The following is a 23,159-nucleotide window of genomic DNA, read 5'->3' as shown; positions in this document are numbered from 1 at the left end:
TTTATATAAAATGTAAATGTTTTTATTTAAGTCACAAACATATAGCTAACGTGTTACTAACAATAATTTTTGTGTACTCTTAAACAAAAAGCTTACAACATTATTTGAATCTCATAAATTAGTATAGGTTTAGTTTGATTTCTGAAGCTTTTAGAATGATTTCTCAAAATCACATGGTAACAGTGCTTTAATTACTTAACGACGATCGATATGTCTTCATTTCCAATTCTTTATTTTCAAGTCACATTATAATAACAAGGCACGTAATAAAATTTCAGGAACGTTATATTTGAGCATAATTCCGCAGAAGTGCATGAACGTCCATATAAATATATTTAAGTACTAAAGGCTTTATACAGCTGTACATTAAACCGTCTGAATTATAAAATTCGCATCGCTTATCTCAATAAAAGTGTTTTATAAAATTGCAGTCGTAACGAACGTTATCTTTGATGCATTAATTGTCTTCGGGATGCCGGTCGTTTTGGATTTCCTGCAAATATAAAAGAAAAAGTAGCTGCCTCGTCATTCTGATTCATCTTTTTTTCTTTAGGTGGAAACTATAACGAGAATCTTACTCGGTTTCTCTTCTCCCCGTACTTGGACCAGAAAGTCACGTTACACGCTGTCCTTTGGCCAGTCTGTTTATTAAAGACTGAGCAAGAAGAAAATGGCGGCGAGTACAAGTGCAAAGACACAGCAGGATTTACGGTGCTTGGATTTTCGACACGATGAAGTCCCATCGAGTCTACGAAATCGGTAAAGTGAAGTTAGAACGAAGTATTTCCGAATTTTTAGTAGTTAGTTCAAACGTTATACCATTGATGTAGCATATTTCATTGAGTTCAAGAGTATTTTTCTCCAATTCCTTCAGTTCTTCCGGTTCGTTTGTTCGATCGTTGGTCTCACTTTTCGTGGGCCACGCATATCGCGTCTATAAAATAGAACTGCTTTAGAAAATGGTCCATTAACCATTATTTTGAGGAACAAAAGGAATCTTTCGATACCTCGCAAAGTTCACCCTGCAGAATTTTCATCACACAATGGGCATTCGCGTGATCGTGTATGGCTGATCCATGGCCTTCCCCCCAACACAACACCATGAGATTGAACCTTCTGTTTCCCTCGTCGACCAAGTTTCTAGTGTATCTGGATGCACAATGATTCATTTACTTCCTTATTTAACAGTCTTTATCTTCGTTTAAGTGGAATGAGTAACGCAATGGCGAATTGCATTGGATCGCACCGAAGGATATAATTAACTGGTATCCGTAATGGAAGGACGATTAATTCTCAACCATGGTAATAGAATGCTTTAAATATCCTTTTGTCGTGTACGAGAAGTAAAACGCAACGATCCCTGCAAATATTTTTAAAGCTTTCGTATTGGGTCGTGTGAAAAAAATTCTTGTCGATCATTGCTTTCGATCGGATAAGTGTCGCGTGTCAAAGAACTGATGTTCTGGCTCAAGTGTAATGAAAGTGGGGTGAGGAAGGGGGGCATACGTGGAAAGTGTGTGTAACCAGCCGTTCACCGAACAAACACCACTTATTTGCGTGCAACACAGATAGATAGACTTTGAAGTGTTCCGCATACTTAGACTCAGATTGCAACGATGTCGAACCATTTCGGTCATTTCTTTCTCGTCACGGATCGACGGCCGTATAACGAACGAGAAGGGAAGCTAATTTTCTCTTCTAAATCGTCGACAATATTAACGATAGTGTCTTCATCGCATGTACTTCGTAGAACGACGTATGCGTAGTCACACGGAATGATAACAGACTTCGGTCAAAGGTTTATTAATTTTTGCGTGTTAAATAAATATCCTCTCTTCCGGTTGCTACAGTCTGTTCCACTTTATGCAGAAGTAGCGAATGCACGAGCTACGGCCTCTATACTTTCGCGTGTCGTGTGGAAATCGGTCGAGTCGGCAATTACGTTCCATAATCCCACATTACGTTCTAGACAGGTGTCTTTGTAATTCGTAAAAGAATTCTCCATCGAAACGGAACGTTTATTCAGGAAAACTCATTTGAATGTCCCCTAATAAAAAAATATATCGAAATAAATTAATATCCACGAATGAAAATTGTTGTCACAAGACATTCTGCTTGTATTTTTCCTTCTGTTACGCGTAAACAGAGACGTGTTAAATAAATTTTATCGTACAAGTCGTTATTCGCATCTTCGCGAGACAATTCTGGAACCCTCTCTGTCATCGTTCGTTCATCTACGAGCGGATCGTTGCGTGCACATTACGCGCGTGTATCGTACTGTATTTTTACTGTCTGCCCATCGATAAGCTTGTTGATACTTCAAACGATTCTTTTTCCGGGGATCGTTTAGCCGAGCGAGCTTGTTAAAATTTCCCATTTCATTCGAGGGCCCACCGATCGTTTCGCGAATGGTCGCAGAAAATTTATAAGAGACGGCCGGGGTTGGGGGAAACGGTAACACCAGCGATAACCCACCGTGAACCTCGTTGGTATTAATCTTATTGCACAATTCCGGCGTAGTTGTACGCGGTCTATTTGCACCGAGACCGATAAAAACATTTGCCGAGAAGATTCGATTCTTCGCGAACGTAAAAGGGATTCTAACGATCAGAGAACCGAAGAAGCATCGATACCATTGTGTTTGTATTCGGTCAGGGTGCGAGGGCGATTCGAGTTCATCGACTTTCTAAATACCAACTGTAATGGATGAAACTGGATTACTTTTCGTTATGCTTCTTATATACGCGATTTTACCTGTATCTATCGAACTTTGCGTATTTCTTCCATTCAGAAGGGTTACTCCTGTATGACACCATAAGCTCCTGAACATGGTCGATGCTCACGTGGTCGGTCTCGAAAGCTTTGTGCAGAGCATCGATGAGCTCGCGAAGCGTCAAGGGTTTCTTTCCTTCGCTAGTGTTGTTCGTTCCGTTGTAGAGTTTGTCGTCAGGAACACGATGTAATCCATGATCCTCGGGGTAGGCTTGCATTTTTCGTGCAGTTTCTCACTCAGTTATCGTTCCTCTTGGTCTTGAATACCTTCTTTGAACAACGATGTCTCACGGACACTCGGATAAAAGTTTCGCAACAGAGCGAAGGATCGACGGGCACGAAAGGATGGAAGAAACGTTCGCCGATTCGCGTTTCGATTCGGTTTCGTTCGCGAGTCTCTAACGACGGAACGCGTGGAGTTGTTTGAAAGCGAACGCACGTTTAACGATGGAGGAACACGTTGCCGGTCTACGGCTCGTACCGGTCTAGTAAAACAGGGGAGACAGCGTCTTATACGAGGCCTAAGATACCCCCTACTCCCGAGACGAGTCTCTTAAGCAGAGTTTGAAATATTTTTGTGCACCGTCCCGCGAACCGACTTCTTTTTATTTTTTTTTTTTAGAGCAATTATTTTCATGGTCACCGTTATCGGTGCTTTTTTTCCCTGTGAGTCGAACGACAAGGGGTTGACCCTCGTAATTACGCGATTATCGGAATCGAGAGTTAATCTGTGACATTGAATAAAACTTGTAATGGCCACGCGATGTTTGGGTTCGAGCGAGAAGACGTAAACAAGTAATCGTCGTAATTTTTTCGTAATACCGCGCGTTGACCCGTGTTCCGAATATGTGGTTGTGTTATCGCGGGAGAAATAGTGGTACGATATTGGTTCGTTTTTATTCTCGTTTTTCGGGATTCTGAGATCCCTTATCGTCACACTTGTTTGTCGCTCGCAGGCGTCACATGATACAAGGAAACACCGCTCTTGTTGTTTCGTATCAATCGACGTCGTATCCTGTCAGAAAAACATTCGAAACGACGAACATCGAGGTGTCTTGTTTTTCGAATTCGCTTCTCTACGTACATAGAACTTACATGATCGATCTATTAGAGCAACACTGTTGTCTGCACGAATATCGTTATCAGAGCTACATTTAACGACGGAAACATTTAGACATATCTGTAACATTTCTACATGAGCAAGTACAATTAACAAAATACGTATTTTACGACTGAAGTCACGAGTTCCCTTTCATTTAAGTTCTTTTCTTCCCGCTGAAAAAATCTTGATTGATCCCAAGTCGACGATATATTATGCACGTATGTTCCTAGAGGGGAATAGTCACAGGTGTCTACGGTTAACGGACACAAATGATCTTTTCCTCGTTGTTCTTCGGTTTCGTGGATGTTTTTCCACACGGCGCGATTTCCTTTTCTTTCGTGCGGCAAGGTGAATCAGCACACCTGCACAGCCTCGGCTTGCCGCGTTCTCGCGCTGTAGCGCAGCTGTAGCAGGGAATGTAATAAAAAATCAACGACTCGAAGTACCAGATCTTACGATCGGGTCAATTAACGAGAGAAGGTGCTCTCATTAACGCAGCCGTTTCATCAATGTTCTTTGTTTTTTTTTTTACTCTACCTATTTCTAGCAATCACGCTGTTTACCCTTTCGCTTCGCGATCTTTGTTACACACTTACACGCAGGGCGAGTTCTTGCAGTAGTAACACTTCATTTTTGGTTTCTTGTCCCTCGACTTTGACCTTTTGCATCTGCACGGTAACGATTTGCAAAGGCAACAGACTACTATCTTCTTCTGTCTCTCGGTTCTCGTCTGAGGCTCGCACTTGCAGACCGTTGGGGATTTGCTTCTGGGTTTCTCCACGCACACAGCCACAACCTTCCGTCGTGTTTTCGGGCTGTAACGGTAAAACCATCGGGAAATTCTCGAAGGAATCGGTTCTGAATGTCATCGCGAAAGTGTGAAGAGATCGTGTCTACCTGACGCAATACTTTATCTTCCTCTCGTCTATTCCCTCGTCGACCTTGATGTTGTTACAACAACAGGGGATCTTCCCGCACTGTGTACAGCACACCGACTCGCTCATCTTCTGCTGTAACTCGTTCATCACGTCCGAGAAGCAACTCAGCCGCTGATAAGGGAGGTCATCGGAGTTCTGTGACTTGAGCTTCTCGTGGCAGCGGCACTCGTTGATAGAATTCCGTCGATGATCCTCCAGATTTCTGGCGAAGTAACGTCTCACGTCCTCCCGTGGCTTCCACGCGGTTACGTACATGGTGCGATCGTTATCGGGCTCAGTCAGGACCGGTCTACCCTCGGAAAAAGTCTTCCGGTCCTCGCACAGGCACACATCCACGGGCTGCTCGCAGCACGAGCACTTTTGTGCCGGTGACCTGCACAAGCATCTGTCACGTGGATGGTCGCAGTATAGACAAACCATCGATTTCAAGCAACCACAGACGCTCCTCGAGGCGCAAACTGCTTTGCAGATGCACTCGTTCTTCGACTTGCAACAGGTCACGCAGACAGTCACTGGTCTGCAACTGTAAAGATAACATGCAATTACAAGGGCGTAGTCAGGGGGAGGTAATGTAATTTTTTCCTCTGGGAAGGGTGAGCTAGAGTCCAATTTGTTTCTTCTAATATAGTGCAAAACCCACTTTTTTCCGTACAATTGCAATTACTCTATGCAGTGAGAAATTGAACGAACGTTAACCCCTTGCCTTATAACATCGAGTCAGACATGTGTTGACGATTTCAAACTGAATTTAATAAATATGTATAGCATTCATTTTCTTTGAGTCGAAGTGAAATTCTGTTTGACTGGTATTAATATTTAAGACTTAGACTAAATAATACACTTGCCCTAAGAATAAAATTCCTTTTGTATCTAGGAAATTATTAACGATAAAGTAATGCTTAAAAGTACAGCCGTCAAAAAAATCGTAAGGCAACGTGTTAATGGGTTTTAGGATCAGTAATCATTCGTACCTGCATTCATTCCTTGGCCTGCAACAATTTTCGCAAGGAATCATTCTTCTGCAACCACATTCTTCCCAGCTTCTGTTATCGTGCTGGAAAACTGAGCAATTGTTCTCCTGAGTTTCCATTCGACAAAACTGCCTTTCCTTTTTCAGGCAACTTTTCGGATAACTGGTGAGTCTGTTGCAACTTTGAGGAGTTTGCAAGGTACAACAATTGCATTTGCATCCTTCGATTCGTTCTTCTGGCCCGAAATTCTCGCTTGTACAGACCGTGTACGATGGTTCTGATTCCCGAGAAACGTTCTGAGAAATTGCAGATTTTTTTTTACGAGCGCATCGAATACACATACATGTCGAGACCTTCTGCACGTTTGTACCCACTTCGGTCTCTGTCACTTTCGGAGGTTCTTTATCTGTTATTTTAGGTTTCTCGAACTCTATATGCTTCTGTTCTTGATCACCAGTTGACTTTTGATCGTTTGACTCTTCCTGAACTTCTGGAGGACTGCTCTTTTTCGTAATGACTTCAGTGGTCGACGTTTTTGGAAGCTCTTGGGAGTTCGTGGGATCTGTTCCTTCAACAGTAGTATCTGGAGTTAATGTAAGGTCTGGTTTACTGCTAGTCGTATCTGTTAACAGCTTCGAATTATCCTGCTCCGCTTCAGCGTCCTCGACAGGTAGTTCCTCTTTCTTCTCTTCTTCACCTTTCTTCGTGTCGTCTTTACTTTCAGACTCTGTATCCAAATTTGCTGCTGCATCAGTCACACTAGTTTTCTTACCTTTTTTCTTTGGTACTATCTGGTTCGTATCACTTACGGAAGTTTTGTCTTTCCTCTTAAAGAACTTATTTATATCCAGTTTCTGCGCGAAAGATATTCTTTTCTCCTTTTGAGTTTCCTGCAGGTTAGCTTCAGACTTTACCGGCTGATCTGTATCAATATTTCCTTCAGCGTTCACAGTTTCTCGGTCGGCATCGTTGTCAGAAACCTTCTCAGAGATCTTATAGTTCTCCTTGCCCGCGACTCTCTTCAAAGTTTTAAATATCGAGGTTCTCAGTCTTCCTGGGAGGCTCATTCTCTGCTCCGTATCCTTTTCATTCTCATTTTCTTCCGTTTTCTTCTCTTCCGCCTGATCTACTTGTTTGGTTTCTTCGATTGGTTCTCGAGGCTTCTCGAACTGTTCGGAAGTCAGGTGCTTCATAAATCTATGCTGTTCACGGAGATTGAATTTCTTTCGATAAGCCGGCTCCTTTTTCTCCTCTGTTTGCGCGACAGGCGTGTCGTTGGTCGATAGTCCTGTATCAGTCGTCTTTGCCAGATCAGGGATAATACTTTTCTGCTCGAGACTTTGCGCAGGTGGTGTACCGTATTGTTTCAACAATAATTTAAGTGTTAGAGTTTCGGGTCTTATCAATTTTCCGGATATAAGTGAACTTGGTTTTGCGACCAGGTCATCATCTTTCTGTTCCTGAATAGTCTCTTTCTCTGCACCGTCTTCTTTAACCGCCGAAGCTATTTTTTCTAATTCCTTTTCTGTATCTTTCTGGTCAACAGTTACTCCTTCCTGAGTGCCTGTTGGCTTCAGATCGACCGTAGATTTCGGTGAATCTTTAACGTTAACGCAAACTCCATCCTCCTCATCTTCCTCCACGATACAACTGCAGGTCGACCATTGTTCTCTATCCGTGGACTTATAAGACCTTCTCTTACTTCGTGCATTACTTTGACACCTGCAAACATCGTTCTTGGAACATATTCTACAACTGTCTTTCCCAGGATCGCGGTCCCGTTTCAAACTCTTCGTATAGTAACCAAATTTAGGTTCGAAAGGCCAACCGTCTCCGTTAGCCTGATTGCACGGCTCAGTTTCTCTACTGTCGCTGCAAACTGATTTCGACGACCATCCCTCGCTGTCACTGTCCAACGACACTTTTTTCGGATAGATCGTGGAGCAAGGTCTCTCCGCTTTATCGCATATGACGAACTTCGATTTGCCGATAGATTGATCAGATATCACTTGATCGTCTTTGCATCGACACTCGGTGGAAGTGGATTCGGTGTCCTGTGCGCAGATATCGATGAAACCACTGCTCTCCGAATTGGTCCCGATGTTCGAGGAAACGCAGCTGAATGGATTACTATCGCTGCTTTCTTCAGTGCTCTGCAGGAAGTCGAACGAGTCCTTCTCCTTGTATTTCTGCCGTTTGTTGCGGATACAATTGACGAGCTTGCACGATGAGACGGGCGACGGTTCCGTTGTTGTTTCTGAGCTCGATTCCGCGCACGACTGCGGCTTGTTTTGCTTGTACGCCAGCTGAAAAAGTATCGAATGTCTTCGTTACGAAATCGACAAGAGTCAATGAAACAGGTGAAATTTTGGTACTCTATATGATAACATTAAAGAATATCTAGTGAATCAGTGAAATTACTTGAGGATTCTCTGTAGCTTCCGAGCAAATATAAATGTTCACGTTCCCCGTCATCCGACGATTGTCAGTCTTACCACTGCTGGCTTGTTTCGAGTGTTTCTTGTCTTTAGCATCCTCGCACACCGGTCCTTTCTTACAAAGGCACTTGGTGATCTCGTCTTGTAACTTATTCGGACAGGTGCGAACGATATTGCGCTTCTCTTGAGGACAGTTCGACTTGTAAGCGTTCTTTGGGAGCCTTGATCGATTGCTGAAGTATTCTTCGGTGGAACGTGGCCGAGTCTCGTGTTTGCTTTTCCCAAGAACGCCTTCCTTGGTGTGCCAGATTGCTTTAGCCAGAGTTTCTTTCGGCTTCTTTCCCGATGACTTTTCCTCGTCATTTGGTTTCTAGAAACAATAGACTGTGCTACTAAGACGAAATAAGTATAATTAAAATGAATCGATGAAAAAGGGAATCGAGATTTGAGACCCCAAGTATCTTCGATACTTGCTTCTTAGATACCATTCTACATTGCTTCGCGATAATTTGCACTGCTTCCTTGATCGATGCGTTGATCACTTCCTTTAGCCTGTCGTGGCTGATCTTGGGTTTCGTTTCTTCGCCATGCTTTTTAAGGGAATTTTCCTTTTTCTCGTCATCTTTCACGTCTTCTTTAATGTTTTTGATATTATTGCTGACTGGAGATCGTTCTGTTGCAGTGTCAGTCTGTTCTTCGACTTGATTTTCAGCGTCGGTGTACACGGATGCATCGATGGAAAGTGGAGGAGGAAAACTGGTAGCTTTTACATCGTGAAATGGATAGACTATGCTGGTGTTATTCACTTTTGGAGATTGTTCTGTTTCTTCCGGTGAAAACAGCGAGTCTTTCTTTATGTCTAAGGAGTCCTCCGGTTGATCAGATTTTGGTGTTTTGGGACCGAACAGAGTTCCGAGTACCATTTTAGCTTTAGAAAAATTGACAAGCTATTTGAAGGATACGTTTCTACTTTTTTCTTTTCTTTCTGTCTTTGTTGAACTTTATGCCGCCTCTGGAATTCACTCCCTTTCCTGTTGGGAAGGAATCCTCTAGAATACAAATACTCGAACCCTTTTGTGTTGTCGTCGACATCGCCAATGCTCGAAATCCGAAATTACGATATTTAAATTTCATATGCCCACGATGACTACAACTTTAACCACTTCTGCATTAATAATTTGTAATGCATATTGAAACATCGTGGGAAGTATTGAATACGTAAACTTAATTTATTCTCATCTCGAACATGTAATTGTGAAATTTTACACTTTTACTCTAGAGGTTATACATTTTGATGGGATTACAGATTTAAAACAATCGACGTATGAATTATAATTGACAGGGGTTTAGAGTCAATTTCACTTTACACACATAAGACTAACATTGAAGAAAGTACTAAACACTTTTACCTGTTTATTACGTAGATTAATTATTATCTGTTGTTTCATCAGCAGAAGAGCAATGGCAAGACACGTTGCTCATTATTTCTGGTTCAAAAGAATAATCCATTTGTTTAAACGATAAATCCCCTCTGTTCCTCTTGTACTTGTGCCTTTTACATACGGCTGGCTACACGTAAATGTTAGTTAATACGATAAGTGATTTTTCTATACTTAATCTTACGTTTACCTTGAACGTTTTAATTATTCTGCCAGCAATCCTCCTCGCCTTATCAGATTTTTTCTGAGGAGGATATAACTGTTTCACTTGCTTCGTTCTATCCGCTTTCTTCGATAAATGTATCAATGGTAGGTTGTCCTCAGGTTTCTTGTGACACGTTCTTTGCAATTCATGTAGCACATTTTTAAAGGCTTGTGTCTCTTGGTACGCCAACCTGTCATCTTTATTGGTTGACTTGCGCTTGAAACGAAACAGTTTTGCAATAAACTTTTATATATAGTTTATTAGTACATTTTTACACTTACGGTCATTGGAGGACGACACATGGCGATTCTCCTAGATCCACCTTTAGAACGAACCGAAATAGAATCAGGAGACCGAGAAGGACTCATGATTCTGCGTTCCATGGCCTCCCTCTCACGAATTAACCTCATTCGATCGTGTGCCTTCAATTCCTCTATCAATCCTGGGCTCTGATACATGGGCAGATATTTCTTCACTATGGGCATTTCGAACCTTTGTTCGATTACTTCTCGACGAACCATCGATGGTTCACAGACTTCGCTACGAGGTTCAGGATAGGGTCTTTGACAAGTGTGGACCTCACAGTTTCGCGGATGACAGTGACAAGGCCTGAAATATGATATTTTAGTAATGTAAATCATAACTGGGATATTGTTAGTTTCAATAATGAATGAGCACCTTTCATGGGCGATTGGCGGTCGAAAAACTTGTTCGTGATAATGGTCCATTCTACAAGGATATTCAGAATGTTCTATAAAATGTCTTGGATGGGTCTGTGACTCGTCGTCACTGCACTGACAAGATTTGTCCCTTCTGTCCTTTGAACACTTCCGTCTGGATGTTCTAGGTGATCCTTCTTCGTCGTACTGCTCTCTGTATTTGTAACAATTAATTTTCTTTCACTTTGTTCAAAATTCTACATGTACATATGTTTAAGTAAAAATTGACTTTACTCGATTTTGTACTTCCTTCCATGTTTCTCTAAGCAACGCCGCTTTCGTTTAGAAGATTTGTGATCGTCTTCTTTGTGTCTGAAAAGGATAAATTTTTATAAATTTTACAATCTTAATTATAGTTTGGCTTTTAGTACCTTGTCTTGCGCTCCTTCTTCTCGAGACACTTCCTCTTCTTTCTACTTTCCTTTCCAGAATCCTCAGTGTGTGGAACTTTAATATCTGGTTCAATAATCTTCTTCTTTTTATCACGTTTAGGGGATTTTGTCTGAGTACGTTTATTTCTATCAGGTAAATCCGTCGCTTTGTCTATCTTCGATCTACCCGCTTTGGAATCAATGGTTACTCTCTGTTTTGCAATATCATCTTCAGTGGGTTGTTCCTTTGAGTCCTCTAACTCAGATTTCTGAACCTTCTCATTCGTTGTATCAGTATCTTCTACAGATTCTCCTATCGAATCCTTTGATTTTTTCTTCTTTTCCTCCATCTTATCTTGAGATGTTCTATGTTTTTCCTTTGGATCCTGACCCTCAGATTGTTCAACCCTCTCTTCTTCTTTGTTACTGTCTTCTATAGATGTTCCTTGAGATGTTCTATGTTCTACTTTAGGTTCTTGCACCTCAGATTGTTCAACCCTATCTTTGTCTTTGTTACTATCGTCCACAGACTTTCGTTTTAATCCTTCTACTGCTGACTCTTTATCATCCTCTCCCTTTTTATCAGATTTCGTAGGCACCGTTTTTAAGTAAAATTCTTTAAGTCTTTCAGCCATCTTTCCTGTCTTGGCACCACTTTTCGTAGACTTTTCTTCTGATTTTCTTGGATCAGGTACTTCGTCCATTTCTCGTTTCTTATCAGATTTTCCAGGTATCGCTTTAGAATACAATCCTTTAAGCTGTTCAGCCATTTTTCTTGTCTTGGCACCACTTTTCGTAGACTTTTTTTCTGATTTCCTTGGATCAGGTACTTCGTCTATTTCTCGTTTCTTGTCGGATTTTCGAGGTATCGCTTTCGAATAAAATCCTTTAAGCTGTTCCGCCATTTTTCTTCTCTTATCACCACTTTTTGTAGACTTCTTTTTTGGATTCTGACCCCTAGAACCTTTCCTCTCTTTTTCCTCTTTTAAATCTTCTACTTTAGGCTCATCAGGCTTCTCCTCGACAAATTCCTCGTCTCCACCACCCGCTTGTCGTTCACGTTGCGGTTCCCTTCTCGATTTATAATCAACATCATACACTTCCAAGCCAGCCAAAGCATCGTGCATCGGAGCGGGCCCAGAAGGTTGCACAGTTTGTTTCAGGGGCCTTACTCGATCCGTGATTTCTCTCGTAGGTACGGTAACATCTCCAGTTGATACTTCAGACTTTTTCAGTACTTTTCTAGTCTCCTTACGAGCCTTCACCTGCTTACCCTTCTTCCTAGGCACTTCTTCCTGAGTATCTTCACTTATCTCTGTCGTCTCTTCTCCTGAATCCTTCGATTCTTCGTACTCGGAAGAATCATCAAATACGTCCTTTGAGTCTTCTTTTTCCACACTTGTCGACGATTTCGTTTCCTCCGTGTGTTCTGTGTCACTTTCAGTCACCAATGAAGCTTCGTCCGTCTCCGTTTCCGTGATTGTCTTCGAAGTATCCGTGTGTTCCGATGTGGCACTCGTTCCCATCGTTCTAAGACCTCTATCCTCGATCGTATCGTACGTCAGGTCTGACGTGCAAGAGCAAGGAGGCTGACAATGAAATCAAATTTCCCATAAGGTTTTTTGTGTGTAAATTTGTGTGTAATCGGTTCCAGAAACGAACGTACGATATTACCATAAATTCGTCGTCCTCTGTTATATTCCAAGTGTCTCTCTTCCTTCGATCCGCGGCCGCCTTTACGCCTGACAATTCGTTGACATCCTCCACTTGTCGGACGCATTTTCGCGCGGATCTAGAATCCTCCGTTTCGTCTACTTCGAAATATGACGTGCATTTTGCGGTTGACTCCAAATACCTAGTATGTGTTGGTCACATTAAATATAATGGAACTATTATTGAATCCTTTATGTATATACTTTGGTAATTGTTTCGTAGTGAATTGCTTTTCACGCGGATGCTTAAAATCGATGTTTTCCATTTCATCGGACTCGTCGTCCGTCTCTGTCTTTCGAATTCTTCTTCTCGGAAGATGCCTGGCATCGGGCGATCTGCCTCCGTCTTTCAAGAAAGCCCTACTTTCGTCTTCGCACGAGCACGAGGAGGACGACGAAGAGCCTTTTATCTTCTTGCTTCTTTTATACGTCTGTATCGGCACCGTTTGCTTCCTTTGAAGCATGCTGACGATCTTATTCATCAGAGACGGTCGTTTCGTTTCCAGTGAACGGCAAGCTTTGCTATCATCCTGTATTTCACACATTAAATCGATAACTTATAAAATATTTCTGAAATTTTTATTTGTTACAGCATGAGCAAAAGAATTAAAATAACGATGAAGGTATGATATAACAAAATATGAATTTGCCAAGGAATTCTCGCGACCGCGCCGACGATTTTATTTATACGACCCCGTTTCTCCTTATCCCTTCGATCCTTCCCTAGTAATTCTTCGCAGTCATCGTCCACTTCTATGTGTATGACTTCCTCCTCGTCGACCTCCTCGCTCGACCAAGACTCCGTGTCGGCTATCGAACATGATGAATCGGAATCCTTCCCGTCAGACGCTGGTTTCTTTTTCAATCTGGAACGAATCTTCCTACGTGCCCTCACCACGAAACAAGACTCGCTGCTCGAGGATATTTCTCTTACGAACGGTTCGTTAAATATCTGGATATCACGATCGTTCAATATCTTGGATTATGCGATCGGTGCAGAGAGCGAATTTTATAAGAAAATATTGGAACGTACTTGGATCGTTACGTCGTCACAAATTTGTTGAGCTTCGACGTCTTTAAACGGTTCCCTATATTTCTTGACCTTTACTTCTCTTGGAGACTCCTCCTGATATGCTGACATAATTAAATCGTTAGTTTCAGGGAATTAGAGGATACTGTTTGGCGGATTCTTACTGTAACTATCGGCGTCAGAGTCTTCGATGAATTTCTCTTCTGTCTGCTGATATGTATCCTTTTCTACTTCTGGTACTTCAACTACTGCTGGCTTTTGTTCTTTTACCTTCGCCACTTTCTTTTCTTCTGTCTTTTTGGCTACTTTCTTTTTTACCTTTCTTTTTGCCTCCTTTTTTGGTACTTTTTTCAGCAGCGCTTTGGTCTCATCTTCGGGTTCTTCCACTTCTTCTTCAGTTTCTCCCGTTTCTTCTTCTGTTTCTCCCACTTCGTCTGTTTCTTCACCCTTTTCTTCTTCTTCTGCTTCTTCTTCTTCCTCTATCTTTTCCTCTTTCTCTTTCACTTTCGGTTCCTCTACGTCTACCTCACTTACTTCTATAGGTACTTCAGGTTTTGCCTTCACCACTGGATATCCATCTTCAGACGAGTCTCTAACAGAAATCTTAAATAAATTAAATCCCTGCGAATGTAGATCAGTATCAATCGACTCACTTCTCCTCGCTGATGTCGGATATGTCACCGTAATCTATCGGCGATCGACAAATAGTGCACAAGTTTTGCAGATCCGCGAAACACTGCGGGCAGAACAAGCCCACGCAGCCGGGGGTCGGGCATTTTATGTGCGGGTTATCGTCGGAATGTTCCGGTGCGCCACACAACAAGCACATTTTCTGCTTTCGCGGGAAGAAGACGTTCAGGAAGGGGCATGTCGCCCAGAGTCTGTCCTGCAATGTGACTTTCTCGATCGTTTGTCCTCCTGCCAGGCCGAACTTTCGACGTAACTGACGTCTGGCGAACTTCAGGAAGCTTCCTCTCGATCTGTTCACATCATCGATCAATATACTATTTCCATTCTAATCGTCTGATATAAGTTCTACCACCTGATAATGTGATTGTACAACCAGGCAGCCCTCTGTTTCGCCCTGTCAGGATAATACTGACAAAGAACCACGTGCCTCAGTCGCAGACCGTACGGTTCGAAGACTGCGACCAACCAGAAGAGGATAATCAAAGCGACGATCTGAATGTATTTGTCGAGATCAGGTGGCACGGGGTCCGGTAGGCAAAGCATCGTATTGATTTCCGACTCTTTTCCATGAGGTGTGAACGCTCTCACAATACTTCTGTAGAGATCAGACAGATATCCTTCGCCGGCAACGTGAACAGTCACCACGGTTGGTTTCTCCACCTAGAGGATCGTTTGTATGCTTTCCTTATTGTAGATTGATTAACAAGCTGATCATCGTGGATTAATTTACCTTACTTTGAAATCGACCGTGGATCTGAATGATGTTCAGCACCCAGTAGAGACTGTAATCTATCGCCATATAGGCGAGGAGCTTGATCGTGGCCAGACACAAAAACACCGCGGATCTCGCCAACTTGGTCCTTTCGGATTTCACTAACATGACAGAGGACAGGGGCACGTATCTGCTTCTCTCCCGTGGATTAAGCGGCAGAACAGTTTCTTTGTCCTGACGTGCTCTTATTATGTCTATGGTGCGCAGATCGTTTGTTATGTACCGATTGTCGAAGCGCTCGCTGGTCAGCCATTTGAAACGGTAACGCATTACTCTGGAAATATATTAAATATATTATATAAAACGGTCTTTCTGAATGGAAGAGGGAACAGTATGATTAGCAATTAATTTCGTTCAGTACCTGAGCACAATAATAAAGGTAAAAAGAGATGTGAGGAAGCTTATCGAGTTGAAGAAACCGAATAACTCGTCGGTTCTTGATCGTATCTCGGTTGATATATTAGCGGAGACGTCCTTTATCGTTCTGCTTTGGTTCGTCTCGAAGTGAAACGAATGGGAGAACTTGACTTTGACGTAAAACATCGCCTTCATATGCATCGTGAACCTTTTAATCTCTGCAAATCGTAAGGATAAATCGAAATCGAAGAGAAGTGATTGGATAGAGTTTTCTCTGAACTTACTGCGTTTAACGACGCCAACTACAGAGTCAGCTATATAAGTAACTAGCATGCAAATGAAGTCCAACGGCTTCACTATGTAGCAAAGAGCACTGACAACGTATGTTACATTACAAACGACTCCTAAATAAGGACCCAGTTTCGCTTTGCAATCCGCCACTGCACCCTCGAAGACGTTCTGGCACCTGTCGAAGGGAGTGCCTAATTTCTTATTACATATGTTTACTATACTCCCCAGCCACTGGAACACCGAAGTGATGACTCTGACTGAAACACGAAGAATCGTTAAATTAGCCACTCTGGTCCTTTAATCATGTTCACGTGACATTCGAGTTTAATGCTCACGTATACTGAGAACGATCCTCTTGATCGCGAGCAGTGTCTGTTTGATTCTTTTCACGACAGCTTTGACCGACTTTATGACTTTCGATATCGCGTCACGCAGGGCGTAGAACGGTTGCTTCGCTAGATCCACGACGGTTTTCACCGCCTCTTTCAATTGTTCCTGGAAAAGCAAATTGGTGACGACGAGATCGATCGAATCAGTCGGCTCGTACGAGCGTACATACGTATAATCAGCGAGTCAACGTTCGGTGATCGTGAATGAGGTGACTACTCGACGATGGAAAATGATAGACGTACCTGCGCACAGGCCAGTGACTCCGAAAGAACGCCGGTGTTGTGCAGAGTGTTCTTCACCGGCCCGGTTAACGCTAAAATAAAAGCGTACGCGACCAGCCCTTGGCGTCCCCGCTTCGAGAAAAATTGGGGTAATAACAGGAACACTATGCAACTGCGAGGAAACGTGAGAATGGGACTTAAAGTGCGAGACGTTTGAGGAGAAGACTCTCATACCATTCCCCTTACCGTATCCGCGGCGAGAACGCCAGACCGAGGGTTAAAATCACCCCTATTACGCTGCAGAGGTACGTTGCCGAAGAGAGCCTAAAATCGAGCTGAAGAACGAAGAAACCGAAGAAGATGTACGTGAGGAATATTCCACCGACGAATCCCAGAAAACTTTTCACGACATAATTCTCCATTGTACCCTCGGTTCGCACCTCGACGATCTTTCTGAAGAGCCAAGATCCTCTTGGAATCGTGAAGATCTTCTTGAAGATGCTTTTAACCTTTCTCTTGAGGCTGTCCAAAGATTACCAATTAGTAATCTATCATTTTAAAAGACAATTTCCTCTGGATCCTTGCGCAAAAGTGTACGTTTCTCTTATTGGATTATTGTTGGAAGAAATTTGATAAAATATAGCGGGTGATTGATCGATACTGATATATAACCAAGTGACTGATACTGAAATTTACAATGAAAGTTTCGAGTGGAAATTTTCCAGCAAAGGAGATTTCGTATCTCACCGTAATTTCTGTCTACGGATCCGTTGCTTCAGTGTGTACCGAGGCTTGGCACCCTCTGAGATCTCGATCGATCGGAATTTTTCATCCTCGTACTTTAGCCTTGCTTTTTCCAGCTTCCTGGCTTTCATAGCTAATTGGAAGAACGCCATGATCCGATTTGTCTGTCTGCTACTGCTAACTACAACTGAGATTAATTCTCGCTACGTCTTCGTTCGGGATTTATCACTGAATCTACGGTTAACGGTGTCACTGGGATTGATAAGCAAATACGTATGACAGTTCCATTTGACGTTGGAATTCGAAGGAACCGCGATCGTAGCTTTTGTTTTTCTTTTAATGAAATATTTTTCTAGGATATACTTCATTTATTCTCGCTACACTCGTTATTATTACAATACCACATACGTTATTTCCTCGACTAATTTCTGTCGACATTCGCGGATCGTTATCGACAGTGCCGATAACGTATCGTAGGAGCAAACCATTGATAACTACTGGAAACTGACGTTACCTCGTAACTCGGCCCGATAACGCCTCTCTCGTCTGACATTCTTTCGAAAAACGTACAATTATTTTTCAACAACAATGTATGTAATCAGTATCAACATATAATTCAAGATTCACAACGGAAGATACAGACTCATTGTCAATTTTGTATTACCGCGAAAGATATGCTTGACAGGTTAGATCGAAATCGTCGCAGTGACATAGGACCGTCTTCGATAGACAGTCAGACGTTCGAATACATAATCTACTGTCCAGTGAAAAGATCACGGTTGGATCGAACCGATACCAATTTATCCGAGAGAAATCCGTCGCGAGGACTGGTTTGAACGGAGCGTTTTCCGATTCCACTGTGAGATGGCGTGGAACTCGAGGTTCGATCATTCGAGGGAAACAGGTAGACGCGTCAGTGGCTGGAGGAACGAGGACAGAACGGGGCCATGTCGCCGCGAGGAGAGACGAAGAGTGGTCGGGCGTGTAGGCGAAGAGGGGCGCCGAATCTAAACCCGATAACGAACCAGCTGGTGGCAGTGCCGTCGTACGACGTTTACGTGAAGGTACGACCTTTGCGAAAATCCATTTCCCGGTGGGCCATCTACGGTCGATGATTTGGAGGGTCGAGCGGTACCGAAAATCGTTCTGGTCGAAACGAACAACGGATTGGAAGGTGTCGTAGAGAGAGGTGGTGTGTGTCGCGATCTTTATCGTCGAGTCGGTGGTTCCCTAGATCCTCGGTGATCCTCGCTCGGGTTGTACGTGTAGAGGGAGACAAGGTACACAAGAGGGAAGAGAAAGGAGGAACGAGAAGAAGGAACAGAAAAAAAGAAATAAAAATAATAACAGAAACATGCCGTGACCGCGCGTGTTCGGTTGACACCAGGATGTACTGTAGAATCGAGGGAGGCTCGCGGTGCTCGTAGCCGTGCACGATTCGACGACAAATGTCGTAGGTACTCGTTATCTGTGCGCTCAGGTGTGCGGTGCGTGTGGTGTGCGTGAAGTACCGTGTGAGTGTGTGTGTGTATCGCCTGTAGCTGCTGCTCACCTCTCCGCTCGTACCTGACCTGACCCAGGCCCACCTGGACCGACCACGATGACTACGAGGGAGTTGTACGTTAAGGTATATACAGCTGCGATTCCAACCGATTCCCAGCGGGTAACAGAGCCTGCCACACACCGATCCAGTTCCACGATGGCAACTGGTCTAGCCACCTTGCAACGTGTGTGTTTGTCTGTTGACATATCTTGCCTTTCCGTGAAACCTGACCCGAGACCGCGCGTGTACATGCTCTTCTATAAATTATCACCAGAAACGTAATCCTCCGTGGAACCACACGGAGGACTTCCGGTTTCGCGTGATTTACAGATTTTCTGGATTATTCGTTGAAACGTGTCACCGTTGTTCTGTCTTTCTTCTACGAAAGGTAAATATTATTGTGTAGGTAGTGTTCGACAGAATTGGCATTCACAGGCAACAGTGTCCATTGGATGACACAGACTGGAATCCGAGGATTTATTGGCGAACGGTGAAGAAGGAGACAGAACAGACTGAATTCACTTTTCTATTTGTGGGTTAGACGTGGTTTGGAAAGGGAAGGAAACTTTTGTTGATTATACTCGATTGGAAGCGTGTTTCTCGCATACGATCTCTCTTACAATTAGTTTTAACTTCATGAATTTGAAGTTGTTCGGTGGTTTTCAGGAGTTCTGGAGGCCTTATAGTTAAGGAAATCTACCGAAATATTGTACGTCGAACATTGACTACTCAGTAAAGTTTTCCTCTTTTACTTTTGCAATATCGTGCAAACCGAGGCGAACACTCACCAGTTTTTCGAGTATCAAGGAAAAGAGTTTGCTTTCCGTCGATTGGACGGCAAGTCGAGAACAGGTCTGATAGCTTTCAGCCTGCTTCTGCAAACTAAGAACCAGAAAATGTTCTAAGAACGAGGACGGTATCAAGCCGCAGACTTCTTCCCGCTCGTGTTCCGAGCTTCTAGTGAAATTTTTTACACTTTCTTCTAGTGAGATTTAACGAGTCTGTATCGATTTTCTGTTTGTTCATGATATCCCTCGAATGATTTCTGCGCCTCGCCAGCGCGGCGTTGCTTCCCATTACTGCAGAAAAATTTCGTCGAACTTTCTTCGTATCGTTGCCGGATGCGCAGGGTCGATTGTTTATGAAAATAATTGGATTAGATATCGCTGCAATTAGTCGACGAGCATGCATCATCGGTCCCAGGTGAAGGTGTCTTTCTCAGGCTAGATCTACGAACAACTTTCACGAAAGGTGACTGCTTCTTTGGACCTTCTCTATGCAACTGATTTGCTATAATACATTCCAAGGCATGTAGCTGCGTTTTAAAACTATGGTAGACTGTATATACTCGATGTTTCGCAAAACATGGTCGTAACTTCAATAATGTATGCGTTACAGGAAATTCCTAAGGAAGTGTTTATCTGAAAATGTGCTATGTACAAAGTTTGATCTATCGTTTATTCGTCCTTCAATGTTGAATATCGGTAACAGTTCCCTGAATGGTATTTTTATCTGCGACTGATACAGGATGTATCGTGAAACCGCAACAGGAAAACAGTCGGGAACGGAGTCTGAGAACAAGTTCGAGCGGGAACAGGATTCTTTTCGAAACGAAAATCAATAATTGTCGGGATGCTCGGCCGCGAAGACCTAAATGCCGCTTTGGAAACCAGGTGGCACGATTACAGCCGTTGCGCGTGGCCTAGGCCGACGCGCCACGATAACGTTTTGTCGCACGGGAAACCAAGTGCCTCTTGACAGTGGACTGACTGTCACGTCGAATCGTTTGTTCGCTGTCCCTGAACATGAAACACCGATCGACGGCCATAATCGCGACCGTTTATTGCTATTTAAATGCCTCCCCACTTGCCGGGGAATTAATGGAATTAATGCCGTGGAACCGAGAGACATCGTTTAATTTGCTTTAAAGGTATATAATGTAGAAATCTTGGTTAGAAAGTGACGTTAAGTTGGACAGAGAAATTGCATTCAATATTCTATATAATTTAATAGTTAAGCCAGTCGATACGATTTCGCTGGAGTCGGGTTTTACTTATTTCTTCACGTTTATTCATAGTCTGACTTAATGTCACATTATTAGAATAATGTAGTGTAATTGTAGAAGACTTTAGGGCCTTAAGGTCATAAAGATTTCTTCATCCTTAATGCAAATAGCGACGTCATGTTAGATCATTCGTGTTAGAATAATTTAATAAGTACGTAGGTTCGTTAAAGTTGCAAGTGGTGCTACATTGCAGTCTGCATAGATCACTAACAAGATTGCATAAAGAGATCTAAATTAGTTGACAATACGAGTTTGAGGTAGTTAAAAGCGAGTCGTGAGAACGGAGCATAATATGTTTCGAGCCTGCCCCTTTAAGGTCGTGTAACAGGGCTCCATCTTGTCTGATTTATTGCCTGGGGCAGGTGGACTGCTAGGGTTGTCCGAGGTCGTATCATGCATTTTACGGAAGAGCACTTTCTATAGTCTGCATTGATCCCGAGATCTTAGAGCTTTGGGACCTTGTTTTTGCCCCACTACGCTTCGCTAAATCACGGAAGAGTAGGTGGGTTCAATTAAAAGCGAAAGACCGAGTACGGTGATAAAGTTGCATTATGCAACCAGTTGAAATCTGAGTCTCGATCGCGACTTTACATTTAAAGGTAAGCTAGGCCCCCCCGTTCGAAACTGTTGCTCGCACGATCGGTTCGAGGAACGTGATCGGTAGAGGTTAGTCTCACCAACCCAGGCAATTCCCTTTCTCTCTGAACAGAAAAGCAAAACGTCTTGGAATAGGTCGTTCTCCTTGCTTCTTCGTGCCCCGTCGGAACGAGACGGGGAGAACACCGTTGTGGGAGATTCTATTTCGTGTTCACGTGAGATTTCAGCCATAAAGGTCAACGAGGATTCCTTCCGAGATTGTTCGTAATGGATTGAATAAAAAGTTCTTAGATACACAATAAACATCGAAGAATTTTATTTAGAATTTATACATTCAATTGCACAAAACGATATTACCTACTTTTGACTCTTACAGTTTAGAAAGCCGAGTGGAACTACGTTGGTCTAGTCTCAGTTGTGTTACAGCAGTTCATTACACGATAAAACCTTTGCCCTGCTATAAATGTGACGTTATGACCGCCCTTTTGTTCAGGCTCCGTGAAAACGGAGGATTCCTCGCAGTAATCTCTCACGATGCCAGCCCGTTTCGCGATCTCACTCAACGAACGCACACCGTTGAAAGTACAAACTCAACCGTTTCTCACGGTCGCGAGCTTTAATGTATGAGGATCGAGCGACGTACGGAGTTCCGCGTTGGGCTGTCCTTTACTGTCACCATCTACTTCGAGACTGAACAAAAAGAATAATGAAGTAGTACAGGACGGAATTCAGTATAATCTCCTTCGTAGAATTCTATAGAATATTCAGAGGAAGATGGTCCAACATTTTTGCAGGACCACACTTCGAACAGTAAGAAGAAAGTGACGAATGAATCATACAGGTGACTCATATCTTCGAAATACAAGTTACGTGGAATGTGTTTCATCATTCGACACTCAGTGCGTTATTGAAGTCTCGCAATTTCTCGAACACCCTGTAGATGATCCCACCGTGGATGATCTTACGCGTCTTCATTGTCAGTCTATCGAAAGGGAAAAGCGACAGGAGGGGGCAGGGTGCAGACAGGCAACTCGGTGCCCCTATGTCAACGGTGCCGATTCCAGCGTGCACGTGGAAGAAAAAAAAACCGTAGGTAGGCGGGAAACTTGACCTGGTTTATTCTCAATAACGGAAAGCCCCGGCGCCTTTCTCAGGAGCAACGTTGTCGAGCGACGACGATCGATCTCCCCGACGACGAATACGACGTCGAGCGGTCTCCAAGTGCAGCGTTCCACGTTCCGAATGCATTTCGGGATTCGTTGCAGGAACAGATACCAACGACAACGAGCAATTCCTTTTCATTTCCGTCTCGTTCCATCGATTTCACGCGACAGGTCCGACTGTTTCGTTTCGTTTTAATATACCGGTTCCTTCAAACAAGTGCAGTTAAAGCAAATATCGACACGGGTGTGTTACGTGCCCGCTCGACGTTGAACGACAATGGATGCGAATGTTATGTAAATTGTAACGAGCAAACGTACCAACACCGCGATAAGCCGTGAAACGTTTTTAAAGGCGACGAAACGCTGCAATTTTCTACGTTTATGTTTTCCTCGGGACTCTCTTTATTACGTTAGAGTATTAATTTTCAAGACAAAGGTTTCCGCCCCTTTCGGTTCCACCTTTGATCGATAAACAAGCAGAACGATCCGGAGTATGTTGGTGTATACACGTGCGTTCGTGTAATTACGGACATGTCGTGTCGTATCGTTGGTATCACTATCAATTTTGCACTTCGATGGGAGGAAATCTGTGCCACTGTGATTCATTCGCAAGTGGCCTCGTAGCTGTA

The 23,159-nt window shown here is 43.1% G+C and overlaps 5 protein-coding genes and 1 long non-coding RNA gene across 6 annotated transcripts in view; 1 reads left to right on the top strand and 5 right to left on the bottom strand.

Annotated features, from left to right (window-relative positions):
• Positions 1–218: 218 nt before the first annotated feature.
• LOC107185415 (cysteine dioxygenase type 1) lies at positions 219–3,040 on the bottom strand. Its single transcript, XM_015573083.1, has 5 exons — positions 2,755–3,040; positions 1,008–1,149; positions 820–934; positions 579–748; positions 219–493 (listed from the first exon to the last, which is right to left on the bottom strand). Exons 1-5 carry the CDS (start codon positions 2,988–2,990, stop codon positions 458–460), a joined length of 699 nt encoding a protein of 232 aa, XP_015428569.1. The 5' UTR covers positions 2,991–3,040; the 3' UTR covers positions 219–457.
• Positions 3,041–4,130: 1,090 nt separating this feature from the next.
• Positions 4,131–5,232, bottom strand: LOC107185356. The gene is made up of 3 exons (XM_015573023.1): positions 4,772–5,232; positions 4,471–4,689; positions 4,131–4,278 (listed from the first exon to the last, which is right to left on the bottom strand). Exons 1-3 carry the CDS (start codon positions 5,230–5,232, stop codon positions 4,131–4,133), a joined length of 828 nt encoding a protein of 275 aa, XP_015428509.1.
• Positions 5,233–5,773: 541 nt separating this feature from the next.
• LOC107185355 (FK506-binding protein 5-like) lies at positions 5,774–9,144 on the bottom strand. Its single transcript, XM_015573022.1, has 3 exons — positions 8,692–9,144; positions 8,205–8,591; positions 5,774–8,089 (listed from the first exon to the last, which is right to left on the bottom strand). The coding sequence occupies exons 1-3, from the start codon at positions 9,142–9,144 to the stop codon at positions 5,774–5,776; spliced, it is 3,156 nt and encodes a 1,051-aa protein (XP_015428508.1).
• A 1,527-nt stretch (positions 9,145–10,671) lies between these two features.
• On the bottom strand, positions 10,672–11,132 carry LOC107185454. Its single transcript, XR_001516163.1, has 3 exons — positions 10,956–11,132; positions 10,819–10,896; positions 10,672–10,738 (listed from the first exon to the last, which is right to left on the bottom strand). It is a non-coding gene; the product is annotated as an uncharacterized LOC107185454 (long non-coding RNA).
• A 28-nt stretch (positions 11,133–11,160) lies between these two features.
• Positions 11,161–17,314, bottom strand: LOC107185354. Its single transcript, XM_015573021.1, has 17 exons — positions 17,166–17,314; positions 16,665–16,940; positions 16,440–16,590; positions 16,143–16,302; positions 15,801–16,064; positions 15,521–15,734; positions 15,118–15,433; positions 14,740–15,047; positions 14,351–14,677; positions 14,228–14,289; positions 13,862–14,131; positions 13,701–13,801; positions 13,344–13,619; positions 12,872–13,197; positions 12,630–12,810; positions 11,217–12,544; positions 11,161–11,167 (listed from the first exon to the last, which is right to left on the bottom strand). The coding sequence occupies exons 1-17, from the start codon at positions 17,312–17,314 to the stop codon at positions 11,161–11,163; spliced, it is 4,716 nt and encodes a 1,571-aa protein (XP_015428507.1).
• Positions 17,315–18,215: 901 nt separating this feature from the next.
• LOC107185452 (unconventional myosin-Va) overlaps positions 18,216–23,159 on the top strand; it is a 16,225-nt gene continuing 11,281 nt past the window's right edge. Inside the window, exon 1 of the mRNA XM_015573131.1 lies at positions 18,216–18,789. Coding sequence (XP_015428617.1) covers positions 18,763–18,789 — 27 coding nt within the window. The 5' untranslated portion in view covers positions 18,216–18,762. The remainder of the gene's footprint in view (positions 18,790–23,159) is intronic.

The sequence above is a fragment of the Dufourea novaeangliae genome, unplaced genomic scaffold, assembly GCF_001272555.1.
Source record: "Dufourea novaeangliae isolate 0120121106 unplaced genomic scaffold, ASM127255v1 scaffold57, whole genome shotgun sequence".
In the NCBI taxonomy this organism is placed as follows: domain Eukaryota; kingdom Metazoa; phylum Arthropoda; class Insecta; order Hymenoptera; family Halictidae; genus Dufourea; species Dufourea novaeangliae.
This window is presented reverse-complemented; position numbering and strand designations above follow the sequence as displayed.